This window comes from Perissodus microlepis, chromosome 2 (genome assembly GCF_051167445.1).
Source record: "Perissodus microlepis isolate ML-2025 ecotype Zambia chromosome 2, ASM5116744v1, whole genome shotgun sequence".
Lineage (NCBI taxonomy): Eukaryota > Metazoa > Chordata > Actinopteri > Cichliformes > Cichlidae > Perissodus > Perissodus microlepis.
The window spans coordinates 33,083,726-33,107,439 of record NC_140462.1 but is presented as its reverse complement, the minus strand read 5'-3'; the positions used below and the strand labels follow the sequence as shown (position 1 = coordinate 33,107,439).

Below are 23,714 nucleotides of genomic sequence, written 5' to 3'. Positions count from 1 at the left end.
GTTGTAAGCTTCCTGCTTTTATGATCCTTTTGGTGAGCAGGAGGACACACACACACACACACACACACACACACACACAGTGCCTTGTCTTAGAACCATTGGGGGGTTTTACAAGGGGAGGTGCGTGTGTAAACTATTGTGTATTGTAACTGTCATGTCAATAAACAGCTGCGAGGAAGCTGCTCTTTGAAGGATTTGGGCTAGAGACAGGTGAGGAGCATTGCTCCACTGCCTGGTTCTGACCAAGGCTTCCCTCGTTAGCGAGTTAAAGAGCGGTTGAAGATGTTCTGTCTTGGTTTCGTTCTTCATGAGGAATAAGTCTCTAAACTAGCGGGGCCTGTTCAATAAATCCAATCCATCCTCTTCCACTTATCGTTATCAGGGTCAGTGAGGGATTGTGATTTGCTGCTATATAAATATAGCAATATATAGGACAAAATCAACTCACAAGATAGAGGAAACAGAGCTGAACATGGAACACACAGGGCAAGACACTGTGAGACTAAAACAAGAAACACATTAAACACACACTAAGACTGTGGCTGACTAAAGACAGGGAACAGAGGGAGGAGAGAGAGGGCAACAGACTTCACAGGGGAGCACTGAGGGAAGGACACAGAGACGAGAGCTAATAACAAACAACCTCAACTAGAAATACAGATCAACTCAACTAGATAACATAACAATAACGATTAAACAAGACTCAAAAATCCATCAACACAAAAACACTGGGTCAACGATCCAGGCACCCTAACAAAGGCTTTTAGGATGTGCTGATAATAACAAATTACAGTCAGTCCAAATGTGAACATTGACATCCAAGAATGTCCTTTATTGTTTAGTTGTACTGTCTGCATTTTGGACCAAGAAGACAGATGGATTGAAGGAGGAATCCTCCTTTGTCCAGTCTGCCGGGGCAAACTGTGTGAAGTGTGAAGAGTGGACCCAGGTGAGGTCATACTACAACTCAACTTTAACTGAAGATGAGCTTTTTATTAAGGCAGAAAAAGGTACAAAAATAAAATGGTGAACACAATGCAAAACTAAACAATGTCCTAAACTGGGTAAACTAGAAAGGAAACATGAACCATGAAAAACCCCGGTGAATAGAAAAACAGACAAGAAAAACTCTAAACATTGCAATGTGGTATGGAAGCCTGAAAGCATGAATGGCCCGGAAAAACTGCAGACGATCAGACAAGGAAAGACTGAAAGCACACGGACTAAATACACACAGGAAGATAATGAGGGAAGTGGGAACACATGGGGAAACAGCTGACACAGATGCACATATCGACGTTACAGGAGAAACGTAAAACTAAACACATTGAACACAGGAACACAGGACCTCTTCAAAATAAAACAGGAAACATAATGAGACGCAGACACGACAACATGAACTTGACAACACAAGACATGCAGACATGAAACACATAAAGGACAAAGGAGACTTAACACAGGGGTTGAAAACACAAGGGGAATCTAATAAACAAAAGAACTTAGATAAGCTAATGAACGGCCATCTTTAAACAGAGGGGGGCTTATAACACCATCTGCCACCTACACTACAGAGATCCCTTCCCAGGTGCCTCAACCCCCACTCACATCTTGCATCTGATGACCTCAATGGCTCATAATGGTTTGACCTGAAACATCTGGTAATCAATAGTGGTTCAGTGACCCATTAAAGGACAGTCCCAAGTAGGGTTTAAATATCTGAGCTGTCAGATGTATCTATGCCCCCCCAACACACCAGCACACACAGAGCTATATAGTGCCACAGTTTCACAGTTTCGATCGCCTCAGGTCTTTGTCCAGAGCTTGCATGGGTTCAGCGTTCTGGGAGCTGAGGAAGGTGTGGTCCTGGTTCAGGTAGGTAGTGATGAAGTCTGGAAAATGTCTCTTTGCGATCACCTCCTGGAACATTTTTGCTGCTGTGTGTAACCTCTGTCTGAAAAAGAAAGATAAAATCCTGAAAATAGCTTATTCAGACTGCCCTCTGGCAGAAATATTGCAGCTATCTTGCAACGATAAATGGTAAATGGGTTGGTTTTTATATAGTGCTTTGCTGCTCTGAGCACACAACTTGCATCAAGCACCCACTCACAGATTCAGACATTTTCAATGCACTTGTATAAGTGTTTTCTGTCTGAAATTCACACACATCCATATTCTGGTGGATGCATCGGAGAGCAACTTGGTGTTAGCGTCTTGTGCAAGGATATTTGGCATGCAGATGGGGAACGAACCACCAACCTGCTAGGTGACCTGCTCTGCCGCCCTATTTTATCAGAGCGAGAAAAGAAAAAGAAAACATCATCTTACATATGCTATAACATGCATGTTTAGGAAAACCAAAACCTGCAGGTTTTCGATCTCACCCTGGGTAAACACACCTGAATCAGATGATTAGTTCATTACCAAGCCTCTGGAGAACATCAAGAGATGCTGAGAAGGTAATTTAGCCATTTAAATCAGCTGTGTTGGATCAAGGACACATCTAAAACCTGCAGGACACCGGCCCTCGAGGCCTGGAGTTCCCCACCCCTGGTCTAGTGCATCCTATGCTAAGGGAGGCAATAAAGAAAGCACTGAAGCTCCTTTCCTTAGTATTTGGAGAATTGGAACTTTAATCATGGTCGCCACACAGATACTTTCAGGTCGTGTCTCTCAGTTAAGAACCTTCCTAAGCCAAATGGACTATTGGAACTGTTTCCATGAAAGGGTGTACGTGGTCTACAACAATGCTTAGGAAGGTGGTATGTGTCAAAGTAACTGTAAAAAAGCAAACAAAAAACAAAACAAAAACAAAACAAAAACTAAAAGGTGAGTTTGCATCATAAGCAATTTAAGGATGTTCAGAAATTATAGGTGTCATGGATGTGGTGTTTCAGTGAAAACTCTAAAAGGTTATACATGCATCATGAATTTGAAAATTAACCAATGGGCTGCTGTCAGTGCTTATACAGCTGGTGCACAGCTCAACTGACCCATCGAGTTTTGTCGTGCAAAAGCTGTTGCACAATAAAATGCACAATCAATACACTGAAAAATAGTTGCATGTTTAATCAACTGGGAATTTACCCAAATTTATTTATTTATTTAGACAGAGATCTTGACAGATATATATATATATAATTCCCCGCTCGCGGGCGGTCAATCCTTGAAGCTTGGGTCCTCTACCAGAGGCCTGGGAGCTTGAGGGTCCTGCGTAGTATCTTAGCTGTTCCTTGGACTGCGCTCTTCTGGGCAGAGATCTCGGATGTTGTTCCTTGGATCTGCTGGAGCCTCTCGCCTAGTTTGGGAGTCACTGTGCCTAGTGTTCCGATCACCACTGGGACCACTGTTACCTTCACCCTCTACATTTTTTCGAGCTCTTCTCTGAGCCCTTGGTATTTCTCGAGCTTCTCGTGTTCCTTCTTTCTGATGTTGCTGTCATTGGGAACCGCTGCATCTATCACTACGGACGTCTTCTTCTGTTTGTCTACCACCACTATGTCCGGTTGGTTAGCCACCCCCATTTTGTCCGCCTGTATCTGGAAGTCCCACAGGATCATAGCTCGGTCATTCTCCACCATCCTAGGGGATGTCTCCCATTTTGACCTCGGCCACTCGACCACTTCCAGGTTATACTCGACACAGATGTTTCTGTATACTATGCCGGCCACTTGGTTATGGCGTTCCATGTATGCCCTGCCTGCTAGCATCTTGCACCCTGCTGTTATGTGCTGGATTGTCTCAGGGGCATCTTTACACAGCGTGCACCTCAGGTCTTGCCTGGTGTGATAGACCCCAGCCTCTATGGATCTTGTGCTCAGAGCTTGTTCCTGTGCTGCCATGATTAGTGCCTCTGTGCTGTCTTTCAGTCCAGCTTTGACCAGCCACTGGTAGGATTTCTGGATATCAGCCACCTCCGCTATCTGCCCCTGGTACATACCGTGCAGGGGCCTGTCCTTCCATGATGGTTCCTTGCCTTCCTCCTCTTTCTTGGGTTTCTGCTGCCTGAGGTATTCACTGAGCACGCGGTCGATTGGGGCCATCTTTGTGATGTGTTTGTGGATGTTCGTTGTCTCATCCTGGACTGTGGTGCTGATACTCACAAGTCCCCGGCCTCCTTCCTTTCGCTTAGCGTACAGCCTCAGGGTGCTGGACTTGGGGTGAAACCTTCCATGCATGGTCAGGAGCTTTCTTGTCTTGATGTCAGTGGCTTCTATCTCCTCCTTTGGCCAGCCTATTACCCCAGCCGGGTACCTGATCACGGGCAGGGCGTAGGTGTTGATAGCCCGGATCTTGCTCTTACCATTCAGCTGACTCCTCAGGACTTGCCTGACCCTCTGCAGGTACTTGGTGGTTGCAGCTTTCCTAGCGGCCTCTTCATGGTTCCCATTTGCCTGTGGGATCCCCAGGTACTTGTAGCTGTCCTCTATGTCTGCAATGTTGCCTTATGGTAGTTCGATCCCCTCCGTTCTGACTACCTTCCCTCTCTTTGTTTCCATCCGACTACACTTCTCCAGTCCAAACAACATTCCGATATCATTGCTGTATATCCTGGTGTGGATCAGTGAATCAATGTCTTGTTCACTCTTCGCCTACAGCTTGATGTCATCCATGTACAGGAGGTGGCTGACTACTGCTCCATTCCGTAGTCAGTATCCGTAGCCAGTCTTGTCAATGATCTCACTGAGGGGATTCAGGCCTATGCAGAACAGCAATGGGGACAGAGCATCTCCTTGGTAGATCCCGCACTTGATGGTTACTTGTGCTATGGGCTTGAGTTTGGCCTCTAGTGTTGTACGCCACATCCCCATTGAGTACCCTCTTAGGGTCCTGTTGATCTTGTACAGTTCTAGGCATTCCAGGATCCAGCTGTGGGGCATTGAGTCATAGGCCTTCTTGTAATCAATCCAGGCAGTGCACAGGTTGGTCAGTCTGGTCTTGCAGTCTCGGCTGATTGCTCGGTCTACCAGTAGCTGATGTTTTGCCACTGTGATGGTTACTGGACCCTGTTCAGGGAGGTTGCTGTGGGTCTGCTCTTAGATCCACTAGCCAGTGATCATTGCCGTTATGGGTTGCGCCCTTCTCCCATATGCTCTTCCAGTATTGCTCTGTCTCCAGCCTTGGTGGTGCTGTTCTCATATTGTTCCCTTGCCACTGAGAGTACATCTTGGCTGGTTCTGTGGAGAACAGCTGGTTTATTGTCCTGCCTTCTATCTCTCTGGTGTACCTCTTCAAGCGGCTGGCCAAGGCTGTGAGTTGTTGCTTGGCAGTTTCCAAGGTCTCAGGTATGGACAGCTTGCTGTACTTCTTAGGCACCTTCTTCATTGCACCTTTCTGCAACTCCGATAGTTGGCTAACCTCCCTCCGTGCTACCTTGATCTTAGCCACTAGCCTCCTTCTCCATGGAGGGTACTGCCCCTTGTGGCTGTTCAACTTGTAGCCAAGCATCTCACTGATCACTGCTGCCATATTGTAGATCAGCTCGTTAGTCTCGGTAATGGTGGCTGTAGCTATCGTCCGTAGTGCTGCATTAACGTCATCTAGCAGACCTTCTGAGGGTACTTCACTTAGTCTTGGTAACCGGCTACGAGGGGTCCAGGTTTCTAGCTTGGCCATGATCCTATCTTTCAGGTCAGTTCCTCTCGCACTCAACGATCCTTCTCCTATCGCACTTGGGGCTATGTACCCAATCTCGGGTGGGGGTGATGTTATCTCCCTCCTGACCTGGCGTCCTGGCTCCCCCTTGCCGTAGCATTTATGTTGTACCTCGTCAATCTCTAGCTGTGAGAGCAGTCCCTTCTTTCGAATGTTGGAACACTGAGCTACTAGTTGTTTCGCCGTCATTGTGGATGTTGAGTATCGAAGCATATATATATATATATATATATATTAGGGGTGCAACAATACATGTATCGGTATTGAACCGTTCGATACAGTGCTTTCAGTTCAGTATGCATGTGTATCGAACAATACAAAATTTTACATTTATTTTATCAACTTTTCTTCTGACGATGCTGTCTGTGTTGAGAGCTCAGTGGATCTTCGTTCGACTACTCCACCTAGGCTGCACTGTCGAGCGCAGATCCACTTAGCGCAGCGCAAGCTAGCGAGACGACTATTCAGCCTGGTTCTATGTGCCCCTTTTAACTTTGAGCACCCCCCCTTCAAACATCTCTGCACAGCCCTGACCAACACTCTTGAAACAAACTGCATATTTGTTGATTATGGCTCAACAAAAATTATTGGATGACAGAAAAAAAATCATGTGACTAAGACAAACTCGGGTTTCATTAAATCTTTCTGCAGTAAAAGAAGCAATAGAAAGGTATCCCAAAAAAATCTGTCACATTTCCATTTTTTCCACATTTTCTGTGACATTTAAAAGCATTAGTAGCATAATTTGACAAATCTTCTCCATGCTGAGATTATGGTGAAAACTCTCATTTAATCAAAAAAGTTGGTGCAAATATCCTGGGACACAGGATCCATCAGTCAATTAAAAATTAATTATTATTTACATTAAGAAGGCATTAAACATATATATTGTATTCTTCAATGAAGGATGTCACTGGAACCACTCACCAACCATATCCTCTTCAAAGAGGGTGCATTTGCTTACCTAACAGAGCCACAGTGGGGACTGAGGTCCATGATGAGCTCCTTGATGAGGTCAGTCACCAGCTGCCTGCTCACCACCCTGCCATCGTCCTCCAGCCGGGTCTGATGACGGACCCACTGCCACACCTGACAAACACACAAAGCAAAACATGTTCTTATGATCTATGATCACGGCTCATGTTAAGTTGGCTCCTCCCATTAAATGGTAAATGGCCTGCATTTGTATAGCGTTTTACTTAGTCCCTAAGGACCCCAAAGCGCTTTACACTACATCCACACATTCACACCCTGGTGATGGCAGCTACATTGTAGCCACAGCTGCCCTGGAGCGCACTGACAGAGTGTGTGGAGGTGCACGCAGTTTCCCCTCTTCCATGGTGTGCACGAGTGCATGTCTATGTGTATGCTGTGACACAGGTGGAGACTGCGGATTAGCTTCCACTTCTATTGGGTGGAAGTTGGTAGATGTGGATTGCGTGATTGGATGGACTGCGGTCTATTAACCTCCAGCTGACAGCCACTTTGCATCTCTGCACCCAACACAGAGGCAGCAGTTAAATAATGTTTGTAAATACGTATCCACAGTACATACAGAACAGCTGGTAGCAGATTAGCAGCAGTGAGAAGTGTTTTTTGTTGAAATATTTTTTTTCTTGGTTATTGCTTATGGACTTTGAAGATTTGTTATTCAAGTCTTTGTTGTTTTGGCATTGCTCACCTGTGAAGCAAATACACTGCTGTCTGGCATCCTGAATTTTTCTGCATTGCTGTCCTTTACTTGAGAGTGGGGAGTTACATTTCATAGTAGGACTAGGTTACCCCTAGCCCAGGGGACACTAGAGTAGATGGAGTTTAAGTTTGATAGGAAGATAATCTTACACACTTAACAAACTTCATGTGCCTGTATCCTTAAATGTCAAGAAAACAAATAGCCGAAGGAGCTCTGTGCACAAAGCTGGATGAAAGGTGTTGTTTGGTAAGCAAGCTCCTGTAGAGGGAATTCAACTGGGTGCTGTTGCTGGTAATCTTGCCCCACTGCCTAAATCTCCGTCCTCAAACAGGTACATCTACAGTGGAGCCACAGCTGTGTGCCTAAAGGAGTTGGAGTTAACAGGAGCAGTTTGAGGTCAAAGGCATTCATGTGTAAGAGATGAAGATGGAGCAGCTGTATGTGACAGTCTTTCCACCTCTCAATCAGCCCTTCTAAAAACTGGCCAAAGAACATTTGCTCTTTGAAACAACTAATGAGTGCCAGAATCTTACAGCTGAAATTTGAGAAAAACTTCCACCCAGACCTGAGTGCCCAGTAATTCAAATACAGTGAAATCAGTGAACGGTAAAGACTGTGGAGTGATTTGTGGTCCAGAATGTGTTTTGCTTTACTCAATATTGAAATGCTTCTTGAAACGTTGTTCTGTTAACGTTTTATATGAGATTTCCAGCTTATTTTGTAATCCAGTATTACACCAAGAACCTTATGTTAATGAACTCTTTCAGTTTCCACACAATCTAGATCAATCTGCACTTTGACTTTAATTGAGGATTTACAAATAACATCATTTTGGTTTTACATAGTTTGTTCCTGTCAAACTATACCCAGCAGTTCCATTAGATTACCCCAGAACAAAACTATTTGTGTCATCTGAAAATAAAACCAGTTTTAATATATCAGATACTTTACAAATGTATTTTTATAAATAAGAAATAGTTTGGGGCCCAGTACAGAACCCTGGGGAACACCAGAACAATGTCCAGCACAGCACAACAGAGCCAGCAGTGCACGGGCAGGAATGCATTTCTTACTTGGAAATTCCGACACACTTCACATTTAAAGAAGAAAGGGATGAAATCTGACTGTGCAATGCAAACTCTGTTTGCCAGCAACCAAGCTGCTCTCAGCGTCAAAAGACTCCAACCTGAAGAAACATCTGGAAGTACGTTCTTTTTAAAAAAAAAAAAACTAACATTAGCCTACTGCAGCTAGCTTGTTTTAGTTGTGGTAGCTACCTGGGTTATGTGCCACTTCAGTATCTCGGATGTACTACTGCTGTGTGATTTATTACTATTATTGAACGCTGCATTACAACCTGCTAGCTGCAAATAATCATGTGCAGTTCTGAAAGCAGACAGAAAGAAAACATATTACTGATACAGAAACAGTTTTCTATATGAGATCGCTGGAAAAAGTGCAGCCTTACCTAATGTCCCCCCTACTGTTACTCCATCAAGTCTAACAGTCTGCAGTCGATGAACTAACCTCAGCTAACAATGTTAGCTTGGTTGCAGGTAGCCTTCAGTAATAGTAATAAATCACACAGCAATAGGACATTCATGTAGTTGTAAAAGGCATGACAATATATCAAGTAATCCAAAGTATTCAGAATATGTTACTCACATTAAGTAACTTCATGGAATATGTTACAAACTACTTTTTCTAAAAGTAACCTTCCCAACACTGACTGTACATGAAGTAATTAACCCACAAGCAAAACCTATTCAGTGATACTTTAAAAGAAATGCCGCCAAAAGGAGAAAGAAGCATACCACATGACACTGAATGAAAAACAAACAAACAAACAAATTACAGGGTGCATCTCAGTCACTGTGTTAAATATGTATCTATTAGAGCAAATTTAAAAAAGAAATGTGCTTGTTTCCCAAACAACATTGTCAAAAACATTTAAATATATCCTAAATACTAATTACTTGTGGGTGTAGATCAAGCTCTACATGAATCTCAGCAACATATGCTCTGTGGTGCTCGCTTTGAAAACTCACCTGCGATCTAGAAATTTCTGCTGTGGCAGAATCTTCAACCTGGCCTTTGTAGAAGAAGTGGCCTTTACCTTAGAAACACAAAATGGTATCAACAGCCAACACATACATATATGTATGTATATAGCATTTAATGCATATAAGCATTTTTCCATGGATAATATAAAAGTACAAACCTGATAGCCAAGCATTAATAAAGAGCACACCAACTGCAATGTTATACTTCAAACCATTAAGCGTGACTCCTCCCTACGAAGAATACAGCACACCAAAACTTTATTTTACACTTTCATATAAAGTTGTCGTACTATCAAGCTCAGTGAAATAGATGCAAGCTCATTTGCAAATCTCCCTTAGAGATTTTTGATTTGACTTTTATGTTATACAGTGCACTTTACCATCAAAACATGAAATAATTAAATATCTTTAGGAAAAGAACACAATGTTTGATTCATCATTTAAAATAAATGAGGCAAACAGGTTATTCTGTGGACAGATTATTAAAAAACTATATCGTATGCATCTGGTATAGTGGATGTTTTCACTCATGCCTAACATCATCAAGATGTGAAAGCCTCCCTCTTCCTGTTTGATGAAGTTTTCCTACCCACACTAAAATCTGATGTATTTCAATCAATTAAATTTAATGCTAACTGTAATATTACTGTTAAAAGTTTATTGAGGTGTGTTCTGCAGTTCACTAAGAGCAACCACTAACTGAAGGCATGGATAGCAAGTCTTCAGGAAATACAGTCACGTCATTTCGGAGCTGGTCAAGCTGGTTATCTCCTTCAGTGTGGACCTTGAAGAGCTGGAAAAGATGAAGAATTGCCACACACTTTCACATATGCCAATCACTGTAACTTCATATGCATATAAAGCTTTATATGTCTCAGCACTCACTTTCTGCATGGGCTCAACCAAATTTAGGTCATATACCATGAAACCATCCACACCTGCAGTAATCTCTAATAACTTCAACCTGAAAGGTGGAAAAACACAACTGGATCAGCGGACATCATTGAATATGTATTCAGATTGTATGTATTGTCATATTTTCATATGCTATAACCTGTGGGGGAAAGCAATAATGAACATTTCTTGAGTTTAATAAAATGCATATATACCAAATACAGACGTTATACACACACACTTATCCACATGTGCGCACACTCACACACAAACACACACTGTAAAATGTAAATAAAAATAAAATGCTATTTGCTAATCTCAGAAACCCATATTTTAGTCACAGGTTAACTGGCTGGAGAAGTAAAGAAGTAAAGATGGGGGTAGGTTCACCAATCTATAAAAAAACACCATCTACAAATTCTGGAACAATTTCAGAATCCCAGGAAGTTGATTCTGTTCATCTGGAAGTATTATTTTCTGTGGGAGAAACATCTGTCACTCATCCAGGGGACTTTTACAATTTCACTTGATGCATGCTCAATTATCCAGGTAAGGAAATCTCACAAAGTGGGCTCTGTTCATTGGGATATGAAATGACTGGGATTTTAATCCATGGGGGATTAAAATGGGATCGACTTTCTGAGATTTCCTTACTTGAGTGGTTGAGTTTGCATCAAGGTGATTTCAGAGGGTTGTGAGGACTTGAAGACCTTAACTACAGTACATAATCAAAGGAGAAGTCGAGGTCTGGATCCTGTCAGGGTCTGGAACAGGTCGGGTGGGTTTTTCTGTCTTTTCCCCTGTTCCTTCCTCCCAGCCTGTGTCTAGCTGTGTATTTGACCAGTATATGTTGACTGGTATTTTTAATCTGTGTCTTAGTGTTTCCTGTTTGTTTGGCAGTGTCACATCCTATGTTCAGTGTGCTCAGTTTTGCTTCCTCCTCTCTTGTCATTATGTGTATTTGCCTCAGCTGTGTTCCCCGTATGTTTCTTCTTCCTCTCCCTCATCACCCTCTTGTGTATTTATGTTGTATGTTTATCCCAAAAGGTTGGTTCTGTTCATCTGGATGTTTTCAGTGGGAGAAGTGTTTCATCACTCATCCAAGTGACTTCTTCAGTCTCAGCTGACTGCAGGTTTGCCCAATCTTATAAACAGTACTTTTGCACAATGACTGAAACCAGCCCACTGAATGAACGATGGGCCGTGAGGTCAGTTCCTTGATCATTAATATGCAAATTGGCATGCCCATCGATGAACAACCACTGATCAAAGCCTTGCCAGCTGGAGAATCAGCCGAGCCTGTCCAGCCACCTGCAGCCTTCATGCCACCACCTGCTGCAGAGGTCAAGGCAGGCGGTCCCTCGCTGCCTGAGCATGGAGGACACCCATCACCGGAGCCTGTTGCAAGTCCTGTGCAGGCCTGACCAGAGAAACCAGAGCTGGATGGGTGAGTCCCCTGAGAAGGTTCGTCACCTCTGCCGGGCCCCTGTGAAGTACCGTTGACCACGTGGTCGACCACCAACCATGACACTGCCACTGGCAGCTACTTCTCTGTCTATTTACGCCCTGTGTTTTCCACTTCCCACACCCATGTGCTGTGAGTTTCTCCATGTTTCTGGTTTCCCCTCATGACTCCCTGTTCCAAGTGTTAGTTTTTAGTTTCCAGTTTCTAGTTTGTTTTTCGTGAGTTTATTTTTTGAGTGTCTTTTGCACAGCACAATAAAGCTGCTTCTTTAAGTTCATCCCTCTGCATCCTGCCTGCCACAGCACCAAGCATGACAGACCCAACCCTGCTTATGACATGTACTGAAAAAAATCCACAGAGGCTCAGAGTGTCAGAAGCTTTAGCAAGTTGTACTTCAACAGAAGCTTTTGGCAGCCATCCACAAGCTTCTGGTGTATTTCTAGCTTCATATTTGACTAATAAGCATAGTTCATAAATTTTCAATGAGGCCTAGGTGGGTGCATTGGGAAGGCCATTCCACAAGCTTAATGTTAGCCTGCTTTGTCCGTTCCCATCACAGTTCGGATGTGTAGATGAGTAAATTGTTCTATTGGACCGCCCGGTTATTTCCAAGTTTTGACTGTCAGCTGTTGGATTAAGGTGAAACGGAAGAATTCAGAGTGAAAACTGTTTTATTCATTATTCTATCCACTGTGCACCAGTACCACTGTCAGCAAAACAGTCTCAGAGCATGATTGTGCTGCCACTATACTTGGCAGCTGGTGCAGTATTCTTAGGTTTGAAAGCTAAACCTAACCCTAGTGAAGCTAGCCCACTTCGTCTTCTCCTCATTGTGGCTAAAAGAGCAACGACCATAATATGGTTCACCAGAAGCCATTTGGCTTTTCCATGTGGATAGCTGCAAATTTCAGCTGACTTGAAGCAGCCGATTTTGGAGCAGAGGCTTCTTTCTTGGTCGACACCTTTTCAGTCCATGTTGGTGTAAAACTTTCTTCACTGTGTTTCAGTGACACTGGTGTTTCAGTTCTAGGTAAGCTTGGTGGTTCCTGGGTTGTTCCTGAACATCCTAACACATTTTCTCTCATATAAGGGTGGCAGTTTGGGTCTTCTTTCAGACAGGGGACACACCCCAAAAATGTATTTTTATGTACAGTTGTTTCAATTGATGATCCTGGAATCTGCAGTTTTAGAAATGGACTGTACACTTCTGGATTGGCCTTCCCAAAGCCCCAACTTCAACACTACTGAAAATGTGTAGACTACGCTTATCCTTATAAACCAGGAAACCAAATAATTTAAACTCTACCAGTTCTGCCAAGGAGAATGGTCAGATATCTAGCAAAAATAATGCCAGGAGCTTGTTGATGGCTAAAAAAAAAGCATCTAGTCAAGGAGTAATTTGTCATTTCTAATCAAATATTAGTGGGGGTGCATATAGTTTTGATGCTTTATGTATACTTTTGACGCTGTGTGGATCAAACAAATTTAAATATTAGACAAAGATAACACGCAAGAACTATGTGTTTATTTTTAAGGGGATGAGTCCAAACCTACATGTCCCTGTGTGAATAGGTATATAAAGGCTCCGAGCCGTAGTAAAGGGACCTCTGGCTAATACGTCGGGTTCGTGTCGGGCTCGTAGCTGAAAACTAGCTTTACTTTGTTGTCTGGGTCGACTTTGATTGCTAGCGAGAGACAGAGAGAGGCGTTGAAAGGCTGCTCCAACGGGACTTATTGTTTCGGAGGAAAACACGAACACAGTGTACAGTCGAGTCTTAATAGCTTACTTACAGCTGGGCTCGTCAGGCTCTCTGTTTGGCTGCAGTGGTTATTATTATATTTACATGCTTCGAGCTCCCGTTTCTGCCCGGTGACAGCTCGTACTTTTCCTTTTTCTCCCTCCTCGCTCACAGACACATCACGGGTATGACAGTCCATTCTCCCTGCAGCACGGACTACACTGCCCATCAGGCTACATGCATCAGGGCGATGCCTGTAACACTCTGCTATTGCCTTCATATGAAATCATTTTTGTGAATAATTCTTTAACATATTTCTTCACGTCATTATGCGGGCCGCAAGTAGGGGTGACATGGGCGGCGAGATTGAGACACAGACATTAGAGCCTCTTAATGAGTGTTTTGTTTGGGGTATGGAAACCCATAATAGAGAGGGCATAGCTGAACATATGAAACAGGAAAAGACCGCCGTGTAATCCATTTATTTCAGCAAAGTAACTGTATTCTAAATACCACCTTTTTAAACGGTAACTGTAACGGAATACAGTTACTCATAGTTTGTATTTTAACTACGTAACGGCGGTACATGTACTCTGCTACTCCCCAACACCGGCTATGAGTCTTTCATAGCGCACTGGAGGAATTCTGGCCCACTCGTCTTCATAAAATTGTTGTATTTCAGCCACATTGGAGGGTTTTCAAGCATGAACCACCTTTTTAAGGTCATATAACCTAAGCATATCAATTGGATTCAGGTCAGGACTTTGACTAGGCCACACCAAAGTCTTTATTTTGTTTTCCTTGAGCCATTCAGAGGTGGATCGTTCTCTTGCTGCAGGACCAACTGCACTTTAAGTTGAAGTCACAAACAGATGGCCGGGCATTCTCCTTCAGGATGTTTTGGTAGACAGCAGAATTCATGGCTCCATTTACCACAGCAAGCCACAGCCCCAGACCATCATACTACCACCACCACCACCATATTTTACTGTTGCTATGGTGTTCCTTTTCTGAAATGCTCTGTTACAGTTACGCCAGATGTCACGGGACACGCAACTACCAAAAAGTTAACTTTTGTCTCGTCAGTCCACAGAGTATGTTCCCAGACGTCTTGGGGATCATCAGAATGTTTCCTGGCAGAACTGAGACGAGCCTTTATGTTCCTTTTGCTCAGCTGTGGTCTTCGTCTTAGAAATCTGCCATGCAGGCCAGTTTTGCTCTTTCTTATGGTGGAGTCATGAACAGTGACCTTAGCTGGGGCAAGTGTTCTGTACAACACGGGGGGGATCTTTTTTTTTTTTTACACAGGGCCATGTAGGATTGATTTTTTTTTTCCCCTAAATAATAAACACGTTTATTTAGAAACTGAAAAACACTTTTTCACATACAGTCTATGTACAAGCCTGCATGTTCAGGCTATGAGCATGCATGTATCTAATGGGAGATATTTCTACCTTGTGACAGAAGCCAACACTCTCCTATAGGTGTCACTGAGTGGGTCTTCAGGCAGCAGCAGGGCAGCCATGCCTCCAGTGGCCAATGCTCCTCGCCGATGACACGTCTTAACCAACAGATCCATGTAGCTGCGCAGAAAATGCTTCTCCATGTTCACGTATTTATGGCGGTCAGGCAACAGGAAGGCTGGTCGATGACCTGGAGAACTTCTTCAATTCAGTTTGACTTTTTGATCATGTCCTTTGTTGTACACTTCATGTACTGTGAAAAGTTGCTGGACTGTTAAGAGTTACTAAAGTTTCCACTAGGCTGCGGTTTAACTCTTAAGTCCCAGGAATATTGACTAAAAGGAAATCTAAAATATTATTTTGTAGTCAGATTTAGATTGGAAACATAACATCAAAATTATAATATTATCTGAAGTACTATGGCTTTAATATCAATATGGAAATCAGCTGAATTTCAGTAGAAGATCTGTGGTTTCACAAGAATTGGTGCAGAAATGAAGGAAAAAACCTAAAATGACAGGGGTGTGTCGGGAGTGTGGTCTCTAGCTCTGCTGCAGTGGAGGGGTGGTGCAGGGGACCTGAGACGAGAGACTTTGGAATATGGAGTCAGCTGCAAAGCTGACTGTGTGGAAAAGGCCTCGTGCCAAACCACAAAGAAACATTTCTGTGTGTCCAGATTTTTCACAGTCCGACCCTCAGGCCACGCCGCCCGCGCAGCCGATTTAGTTGCTGGCCCAGATGCTGGCAGAGATAGTGGCCATGCAACGCGAGCAGGCAGCTGCCCAGAAGGATCAGCTGGACAAGCAGGTGCTGGAGCGGCTGGTCAGGGTGACCCCGTTGCTGCCCCCCCTTCCTCTGGAGGTGACTGTGCACTGGATGGGGAAAGGTGATGACCCACAGGTTTTCCTGAAGGCATTCTGGGCCACAGGGGAGGTGTGCCAGTGGCCTGCAGCAGAGTGGTGCACCGCGGCTGCTGCCGCTGTTGTCAGGGGAGGACCAGACGACACCGCCTGCCACCAGCCTCACGAGGTAACTTCTGGGACATCTGTCCGGCTGTGCTGGATCGCCTGGAAGATCATTGCTGGTGGTTCTGGGCCAGCCAGATGAAGGGGGAGGACCGGCCATTCACGTGGGCCTGGAAATTGCATGATGTGATGAGGTGGCTGCAGCCTGAGCCATCAGAGGGTGAGGCCCATGTGTTGGCAAAGGTCGAGCAGTTCGTGGAGAGGCTGCCCGGTTCCACTGCCATTGGTCAGCGAGCCTGGAGGCTGCGCTCACCCTGGCTGTCCACCTGGCAGCCATGGCAGAAGGAGCAGAGTGGGGCAGCCAGCTAGTCGGCTGGCAGAGTGGGGAAGAACGGGTTTCACAGCCACCCAGCGCACGGCTGCCAAACCCGTTCTTTCCCACTCCCACATCCAGCCCCGAATGTCAGTTGGTTAGCCAGCCGGCCATTGCAAAAACGCCTTTGCACCCACTACGATTAAGGGCGATCCCATTTAAACGCTTAGATATGGACTTAATCGGGCCATCACCAGAGTGCAAGCGGCTATCACTTTGTATTAGCTCTGGTGCATTATTAACGCGATATCCAGAAGCATTGCCACTGCACACCATTTCTGCAAAGAGTGTGCTGCAGGCACTGTTTCAGTTCATCTCCCGGGCCGGCATCCTGAAAGAGATACTGACTGACCAGCACACATCATTCATGTCTCACACACTAAAAGAGGTGTATAAATTAGGGGGCATTAAATCTGTTCGGACCAGCGTCTACCATCCTCAGAGTGACGGGCTGGTGGAGCAGCTGAATAAGACTCAAAAGTCCATAAGTTCATTCACAAGGATGAATGCAATTGAGAGTGCTATAGCCCCTCTGTTGTTTGCAGTGCTGGAGCTGCCCCAGGCATTTGGGCTACCACTTGTGAGGCGTGCAGGTGCACCCACAGGCGCAGGACATGGCCGCCATTGGATCCTGCCCCATCCCAAGACCAAAAAGGAGGTTAGGCGGTTCCCTCAGCCCTTTGACTGACGGGTCTAGGTTTGGCCGGATGCGGCCCCGGCCTCAGTGAGGCGGTGTGGTCTCTGGCTCTGCTGCCATGGAGGGGTGGTGCAGAGGGCTCAAGGGGCAGTGCAGCAAAGGCTGATGAGGCAGGTGTTGTGAGGTCTCCTTCCTTTTAGTAACGCCAGGGACCTGAGACTAGAGACCTCAGTGTGTGGAGTCAGATGCAAAGCTGACTGCCTGTAAAAGACCTCGGTGCCAAACCACAAAGAAACATTTCTGTGTGTTAAATAAAAGAAACGGAAAACAGTCACCTGAACGCTGCGTGGGTCCAGATTTTTCACAGACTACAATCTAGAATTTTCAACTCACCAAACTTATTGACAAAGGAGGCTGAGTAATCCCAGATACCACAGTTGAGTCCTGCTGAATGCTCTTGCAGCTCATAGAGAATCTCCTCCATCTCAAAGGCTGCTAACACATTTTCAATCAGCACTGTGGCCTTGATGCTGCCCAGAGGAAGACCCAGCTAGACACATGTGAGACATGGATTCAGTCAGATACGTATATAGAAGCAGTCAATGCATCCAGTCCCTTTAGGCTCTAAATGTTGTGGGACTGTCCTGGCTAGCATGTCTCTGTAACACTGGGACAGTGTACTGGGTGAACTGGAGTGATGTCTGTTTCAAAAAGGCGACTAAAGAATAGAAGGATCACGCTTTGGACAGTTTACACCAGGCTACTGGAGAGGAGAGTGCATTGGTTAGTCAAAGAGTATGTTGCACTAACAGCCTGCCCTTTGAGATCTGATGTGTTTTCAGATTCAACATAATTATATATACCTATATATACTTGTTATATATATACTTGGTACACAGTTCCTGGGGTTCAGTAGATCCCAGGAATGACATGTGAGATATCTGTCCAGAGAAGTCCCAGAAACACCAAAGATGCTGCACACGGCCTTCAGTTCACCTCGGCCTCTTGTACAGGGCCTGAGGTTAAAGGATAAAAGAGCTTTTAGCTTTTCAGCTCCATCTTTTTTTCTCTTTTGTTTGTCGGTCTTTATCAACCACGTCTTCCACATTAAATTCTCTTCTACAAGGTGCATGAGAGCACAGGGAAGGTAGGTGGCAGGCCGGTGTTAGGCTGCTGTCAGTGCTTGTAGGGCCAGTGCACAGCGGCCCTACAAGCCAGAAACACAAGACAGTACAAAAACAAGTTTATACATAAACACCAAAAATAATGCAAACCTTCTGCTGTGTCCAAACAAATATTTTGTTCCAGAGTCTGGCCTCCATGTAGCCCTCCACCTACAGAACAAAGGATAACAGTGCAAACCCAGATAAATGAAATCATCAGCATGTTTGAACATATGTAGGTTTGCACGTGTGTTACTTTTGACAGGTAGAAAAAGGGTCCACTCTTGTGTTCAAACAGTGCCTTTCCACAGTGAAACATGAGGAGCCCAAAGTCAAAGAGAGGGCCAGGAGCTTCTTTCCCCTCCACCTGACGACAGAAAAGCACACGTGTTGTTTTTCTCACCAATCCTTTCATGTATATGATCCTTAGTGCCACTTCTGTTATTTCAGTCAATTTGTGCCCCTTATGTCTATGTATTCAGACCACATTCGATTGCTTCCACCAAAACAACCACTGTAACAAACTGATGAAAATTCAATACTACCATCATGTTGTGCTCCACCATATTCCACGCACGGGGACGCAGCATCAGCACGGGAGCCTGAGATATATGTGGAGCATCTGCAGATGAAGGACGCCAGAGGAATAGCTTATGAGAAAACATGGTAAAAATAAAAACACAGCTTTTTTAAAGGATTTTTCTACGGATTTACAACTTGAATGTAAAAAAGTCCAAGCCTAATGGGTTACTCTCAGGAGCTCAGGGAATTCCAGCATGGTACAGTGAGAGGATGAAGGACACATTTCCTTGCTGCTAAATATTCCACATTCAAGTATTATATCAAAGTAGGAGTGGACGAGAACAACAGAAACAAAGTGGTAGCCCAGGTAAAATTACAGAGCAGGGTCATGTGGCCCATAGTGTGCAGAAGTCACCGACTTTCTGCATAGACAGTAGCTACAGACCTGTAAACTTCACGTTCAGATTTGCTCCTTCTCACAAATGTGTTTTTGGAAGAACGGTAAAATATTCCCATAAATATACTCCTAAACCTTGTAGAAGTTCTTCCCAAAAGAGGTAAAGCTGCACAGTGTAGACAGATATCATATTAAACCCTCTGGATTAAGCCTGGCTGTCACTCAAGTTCATATGTATGTGAAGGCAGACGAGTAAAGACTTTTGGCAATATAATGATTCTTCCTTTTTACTAAGATTGTACGGACTGTGTCTCTCAGAGTAAACTGAAGATAAAGGTGAAGTAGAGCTCTTACTGGGAAACAGGTTATGCACTGCTTTAAAAACATTGTAAATGCCTTTGATCTGGTTGTAATAAGTCGGGCAGTTTCCATCATCAAAGTCAACCTGCAGAAACCAAAAAGAGCTCCGTAAGAAAAAAAGTCAGCAATGACTCAGAAGAAACAACATTAATATATAAATTTAAGTAACAATGTCAGACATGATTATAGAAAATCAATATTAAGAATTCAGTTTTTTAACAAACCCTGATTGTGCAGCTGTGAGGTGAAGAGTGTTAAAACTGGTTGGCAGACATTAGATTAAACGGTCTAAGAGGAAACTAATCTAGCGAGGGTTTTGGTTCTGGTTCAGCTAAGTCCTCCCCATTTTATTCACCTGTTTGAAACAACCAAATAAATAAATTTCACCAATGTAAAACACTTAATGTGTGACCAAAGAAGACCAAGGACTGTTGAGCAACTATAATCCTGTACAGATGGTAAATTCTGTTGTTTTAAACATTTCATATGTTCTGTTGTCAGTAAAACAGGTTTATGAAATTAGCAAATCATTACATGCTGTTTGTATTTACAAGTCTGGCCTTTTTTGGAATTGTGAGGTTAATAATGCTGAAACTAACACGAAACAAATCAACATTTCTGCACCAAAAACAAACTGACATGAGCAAACCCAGTGTGGAACATTTAGCAGTGAACATTAAACCTTTAGCTCTACGTGCTGCATTATTGCACCTGTGTAGCACCTGTATGCCTTGTGCTGGTGACAGAAGAGCTTTAATGAAGTGCTCAGTATCGCAGGGTGCCAAGTCTCCAATATCTACATGTCTCTTTTGGAGCCTTGAGGGGACGGGAAGGACCTTCCAGTCTGGGTCTCTCCTGATATGTCTGGTACTTTCCAGGAAGCTTGGCAGATCACCTGTGAGATCCAGCTGGGCCTTTTTAGACACTCTCAGCTGTAGAATCTGAAGAGAGAATCATCCTGACTCAAACAAGTCCTTCGTTTATTCACAAAGAGGTTTTTTTGGCTGTCCTACCTCGTCCACCTCCTCATCAAATGTGGAAATCAGCTCATGCAGGAAGTGGAGGGAGTCAGTGGTAAAAAGAGTTGCATATTCTTTTTCCAGGCCTAAAGGAGAAGGGCACAGCTCCATACTGGACACTGTGGACAAAAAGATTTGTATTCATCACCATTCGAAACGTCCCTGGGATTTTACCCCCAGTTTCCCAACAAGAGCTAATTCAAGCACAGTGTGCTGATGCTACTAAGTACTTTTTGACAGAGTGCAGCTTAGTGAAGTTAGAAGTGCAGCGTCTGTATATCTTCTGTAGAGGGATGTACTGGTTCATATGTGGGCTCCACAAGGTGGCACAGAAATGAAAGGTGACTGCAAGCAAGGTTTACGATGGCTTCTGTTGGCAGAGCACGAGGTTTAACCCTAATTACTTGGTCTTTGGTCAAAGGCATGAGGACCTTTAGCAGTGCTGCAGAATCAGTGGTCTCAGATGAACTACCTGTGAATTTCATAGATTATGTTAATGGTTTCTGGCACAAACTATGTGGCAGGCACTCAAAACAGAACCTGGAAAGGTTTCAGGTCAGGAAGAAATATTTCAATGAAGCAGCAGTTTAATGATGGTGACCAGGTCCTGGTTTGTTTTTGCCAGTTGTAGGAACACTGTATGAGAGTCTCCGGGCCAAATACTGTGAAACAGCAAATGTCAGAGCAGAATGATCAAATATTTCTCCAGACCGCAGGAAAAAACGTTTGTCACGTTAATTTGCTGAGACCATATCATGTTTGTGCTTTATCTCTTGGTTCATCAGGCTCTGTAGATTCTCCTTCCTCACCAACAGCTCCACCTTTGACTGCTTGTACAGCGGCACAGTCACAGTCACACATTTGTGTGGGGCAGGAGCACCAGGTGGATCTTTGCTGCACGGTCAGGTGAAGAATTCAAAAAACGTTTGATGAAAAGTAATGAAAGTAGCAGCCAGGTCCTGCTTATCAAATCCAGTTGATGAATGAATTATCGTTAAGTGTGACAACCTCTATAAAATCAAAAAATGTCTCCATGGAATTGCAGCAAAAGCCAAAAAACAGCAACAAAAAGAGTTACATCTGAGACTCGTTTAACATGCTATCAAAGTCCACGGCCGTACGACCAGAAAAAGACCAAACAGGGTTTGTCAACATTTCAGTTTGAAGCTCTGCAGCTGTTCATAATGTTCATTATTCACGTGGATTTTATTTAGAGAAAGATAAGATAAGACCATCACCAGCAGACAGTTGTAAACTAAACACAAACCTTTGTTTTGGCTGAATGCAAAGTTCCCGAAACTCTGAGTCTGTGAAAAGAGAACAGCAAACGAAATCTTTTGACTGACAGAAAAGATACAAACAGTATAACATTACAACACGAGAAGAAAGGGAGGACTGAGGCTGTAAATGTACATATGAGGTAAACCAGAATAATGAGATGCTGCTGGAATTAATCCAAGAAGACAAATGAGACAGAAGCTACCAAAATAAATCAGGAAGTAACAAAAAGAGAAACGGAAACAGAGAATTAACAACACACAGAAGACAGTAGGACAGGAAGACTGAACCTCTGGGAATTAACTAAAACAATTAGCAATAATTAGTTATATAAGGAGACAGAATTAAAACCAAGCATAAAATCGTGAGGGGAAAAAGCTAAAATAAAACACTCAAAATGACCAGAAGAAAGAACTAATTAAGCAGAAACATACAATAATAAACACAACTAAAACAGTAAAGGTTAAATGGTAGAAGAGGGTAAAGGACCAGCACCATAACAAGTTTCTCACACACTGTTATTTGATTTTGGCTTCATTTTTGTTGATGAAATAATAACACAATATTTTACACACTATGCAGTTCTGAGAAAAATAATAATTTCATCTCAAAAATAGACACTTTGGATTACTGTGCTGTAGGCTGCACAGTAATCCCAGCTGGAAATACTGCACCAAGATACAGCTGCTGCACAACATCTCATGAAACTGTTCAAACTCCATAAGAACATCTCTTCATCGCTGCAGCTGTTTTGCTCATAAAGCTACATTCAGGACGGTGCATGTGTGTTTAGCTGCAGAATAAAGGAGTACTCACAGACGTGCAGTGACGGTCCTCTGCTGACTCCACAGACGTGGACTTTGTGCTTTGACGACTAGTTAAACAGCAGCACAGTTGTTTGTATTCAGAGTTGAAAGTCCTTAACTACAAGTGGAAATTCAGCATGCAGCCAATCAAACATACAATAAACGCTATTCAGTCACATGCTCAAATGAACAATGTTATTTATGTGGTGTAATGAGCAAAACTGTGGTTTTTCTGGACAGACTGGACAGTTACTCTTGAGTTTGGCATGTAGTGGGTCAAGTATAAAGAACAACACTCACACTCCCTGGATGTTATCTGTTTTTGCTGGACAGTACTGAGGCACTCTGTAAGTTGGGGGAAATGCCTTTCTTCTTATAGTAAGTGCGCAGGGAAAACATACAATACAAATCACAAAACACATCAACCCATTTGTCTGAATCAAATAGCAGCCTGGAAGGGAGGTGAACCATAAAAGAAAAGCAGATGCACCATCAATGTCAAAAACACACAATTAAAAGGTGAAAATAAGGTTTTACAAAAGGAGCACATCATAAACAACACTCACCTTTTCCATAACGTAGGGTTAGAGGGGTGTCCTCATATTCATTTTGTTGTAATGCATTCGCCCTTTCTTCATTCTCACGTTTGCCCCATTTCCTCTCGTCACCTTGCACACACTAAATAAGGACTGCATCATATTGCTGTAATTGTTTATATGCTTTATATATTCTGAGCTAAGTTGATCTATAGTGTTACATCATATTCTATAAGGATGTTATGTGTTTGTAGACTTTCTGCCCAGTTTGACCCATTTAGCAGAAGTCAGCCTGTTTAAGGCTCTGATATCTATTCTGTGTGACTTAAAGCAGTTATGACATGGTCTGATTTTCTCACCCAATAAAGGAATATTTCATATATCAGTCGACTCTTCATTCTATCAGACACAGTTATCACAGCTCGTACATTTGCTTTTTACACATATATGTAAGCATTGAGCCAAATTTAGTACCAACATATTAAAAGAACAATATTTGTCTCATATATAATACATCTGTATATACACTGTCAAAGATACTTGTCTTTGAGTGAAGATTTAAGGTGGTAGGAAAATAAATGCAACTTGAATCTTTACTGAAGCTCAGTGTTTGACACAGAGTTCAAGTTCACTGCTGTAATGACTAATAATGATTAATATGATAACTATAATATTGGCCATATCATATT

The 23,714-nt window shown here is 43.4% G+C and overlaps 1 protein-coding gene across 1 annotated transcript; it reads right to left on the bottom strand.

The window, feature by feature from the left end:
* Positions 1-493: 493 nt before the first annotated feature.
* On the bottom strand, positions 494-22,552 carry ugl (ureidoglycolate lyase). The gene is made up of 16 exons (XM_084908691.1): positions 22,500-22,552; positions 21,673-21,712; positions 20,400-20,524; positions 20,109-20,327; positions 19,381-19,471; positions 18,653-18,729; positions 18,364-18,474; positions 18,219-18,278; positions 17,338-17,494; positions 14,961-15,159; positions 10,294-10,372; positions 10,109-10,201; positions 9,567-9,639; positions 9,394-9,461; positions 6,617-6,741; positions 494-1,951 (listed from the first exon to the last, which is right to left on the bottom strand). The coding sequence occupies exons 3-16, from the start codon at positions 20,514-20,516 to the stop codon at positions 1,786-1,788; spliced, it is 1,635 nt and encodes a 544-aa protein (XP_084764817.1). The 5' UTR covers positions 20,517-20,524; positions 21,673-21,712; positions 22,500-22,552; the 3' UTR covers positions 494-1,785.
* Positions 22,553-23,714: the final 1,162 nt, after the last annotated feature.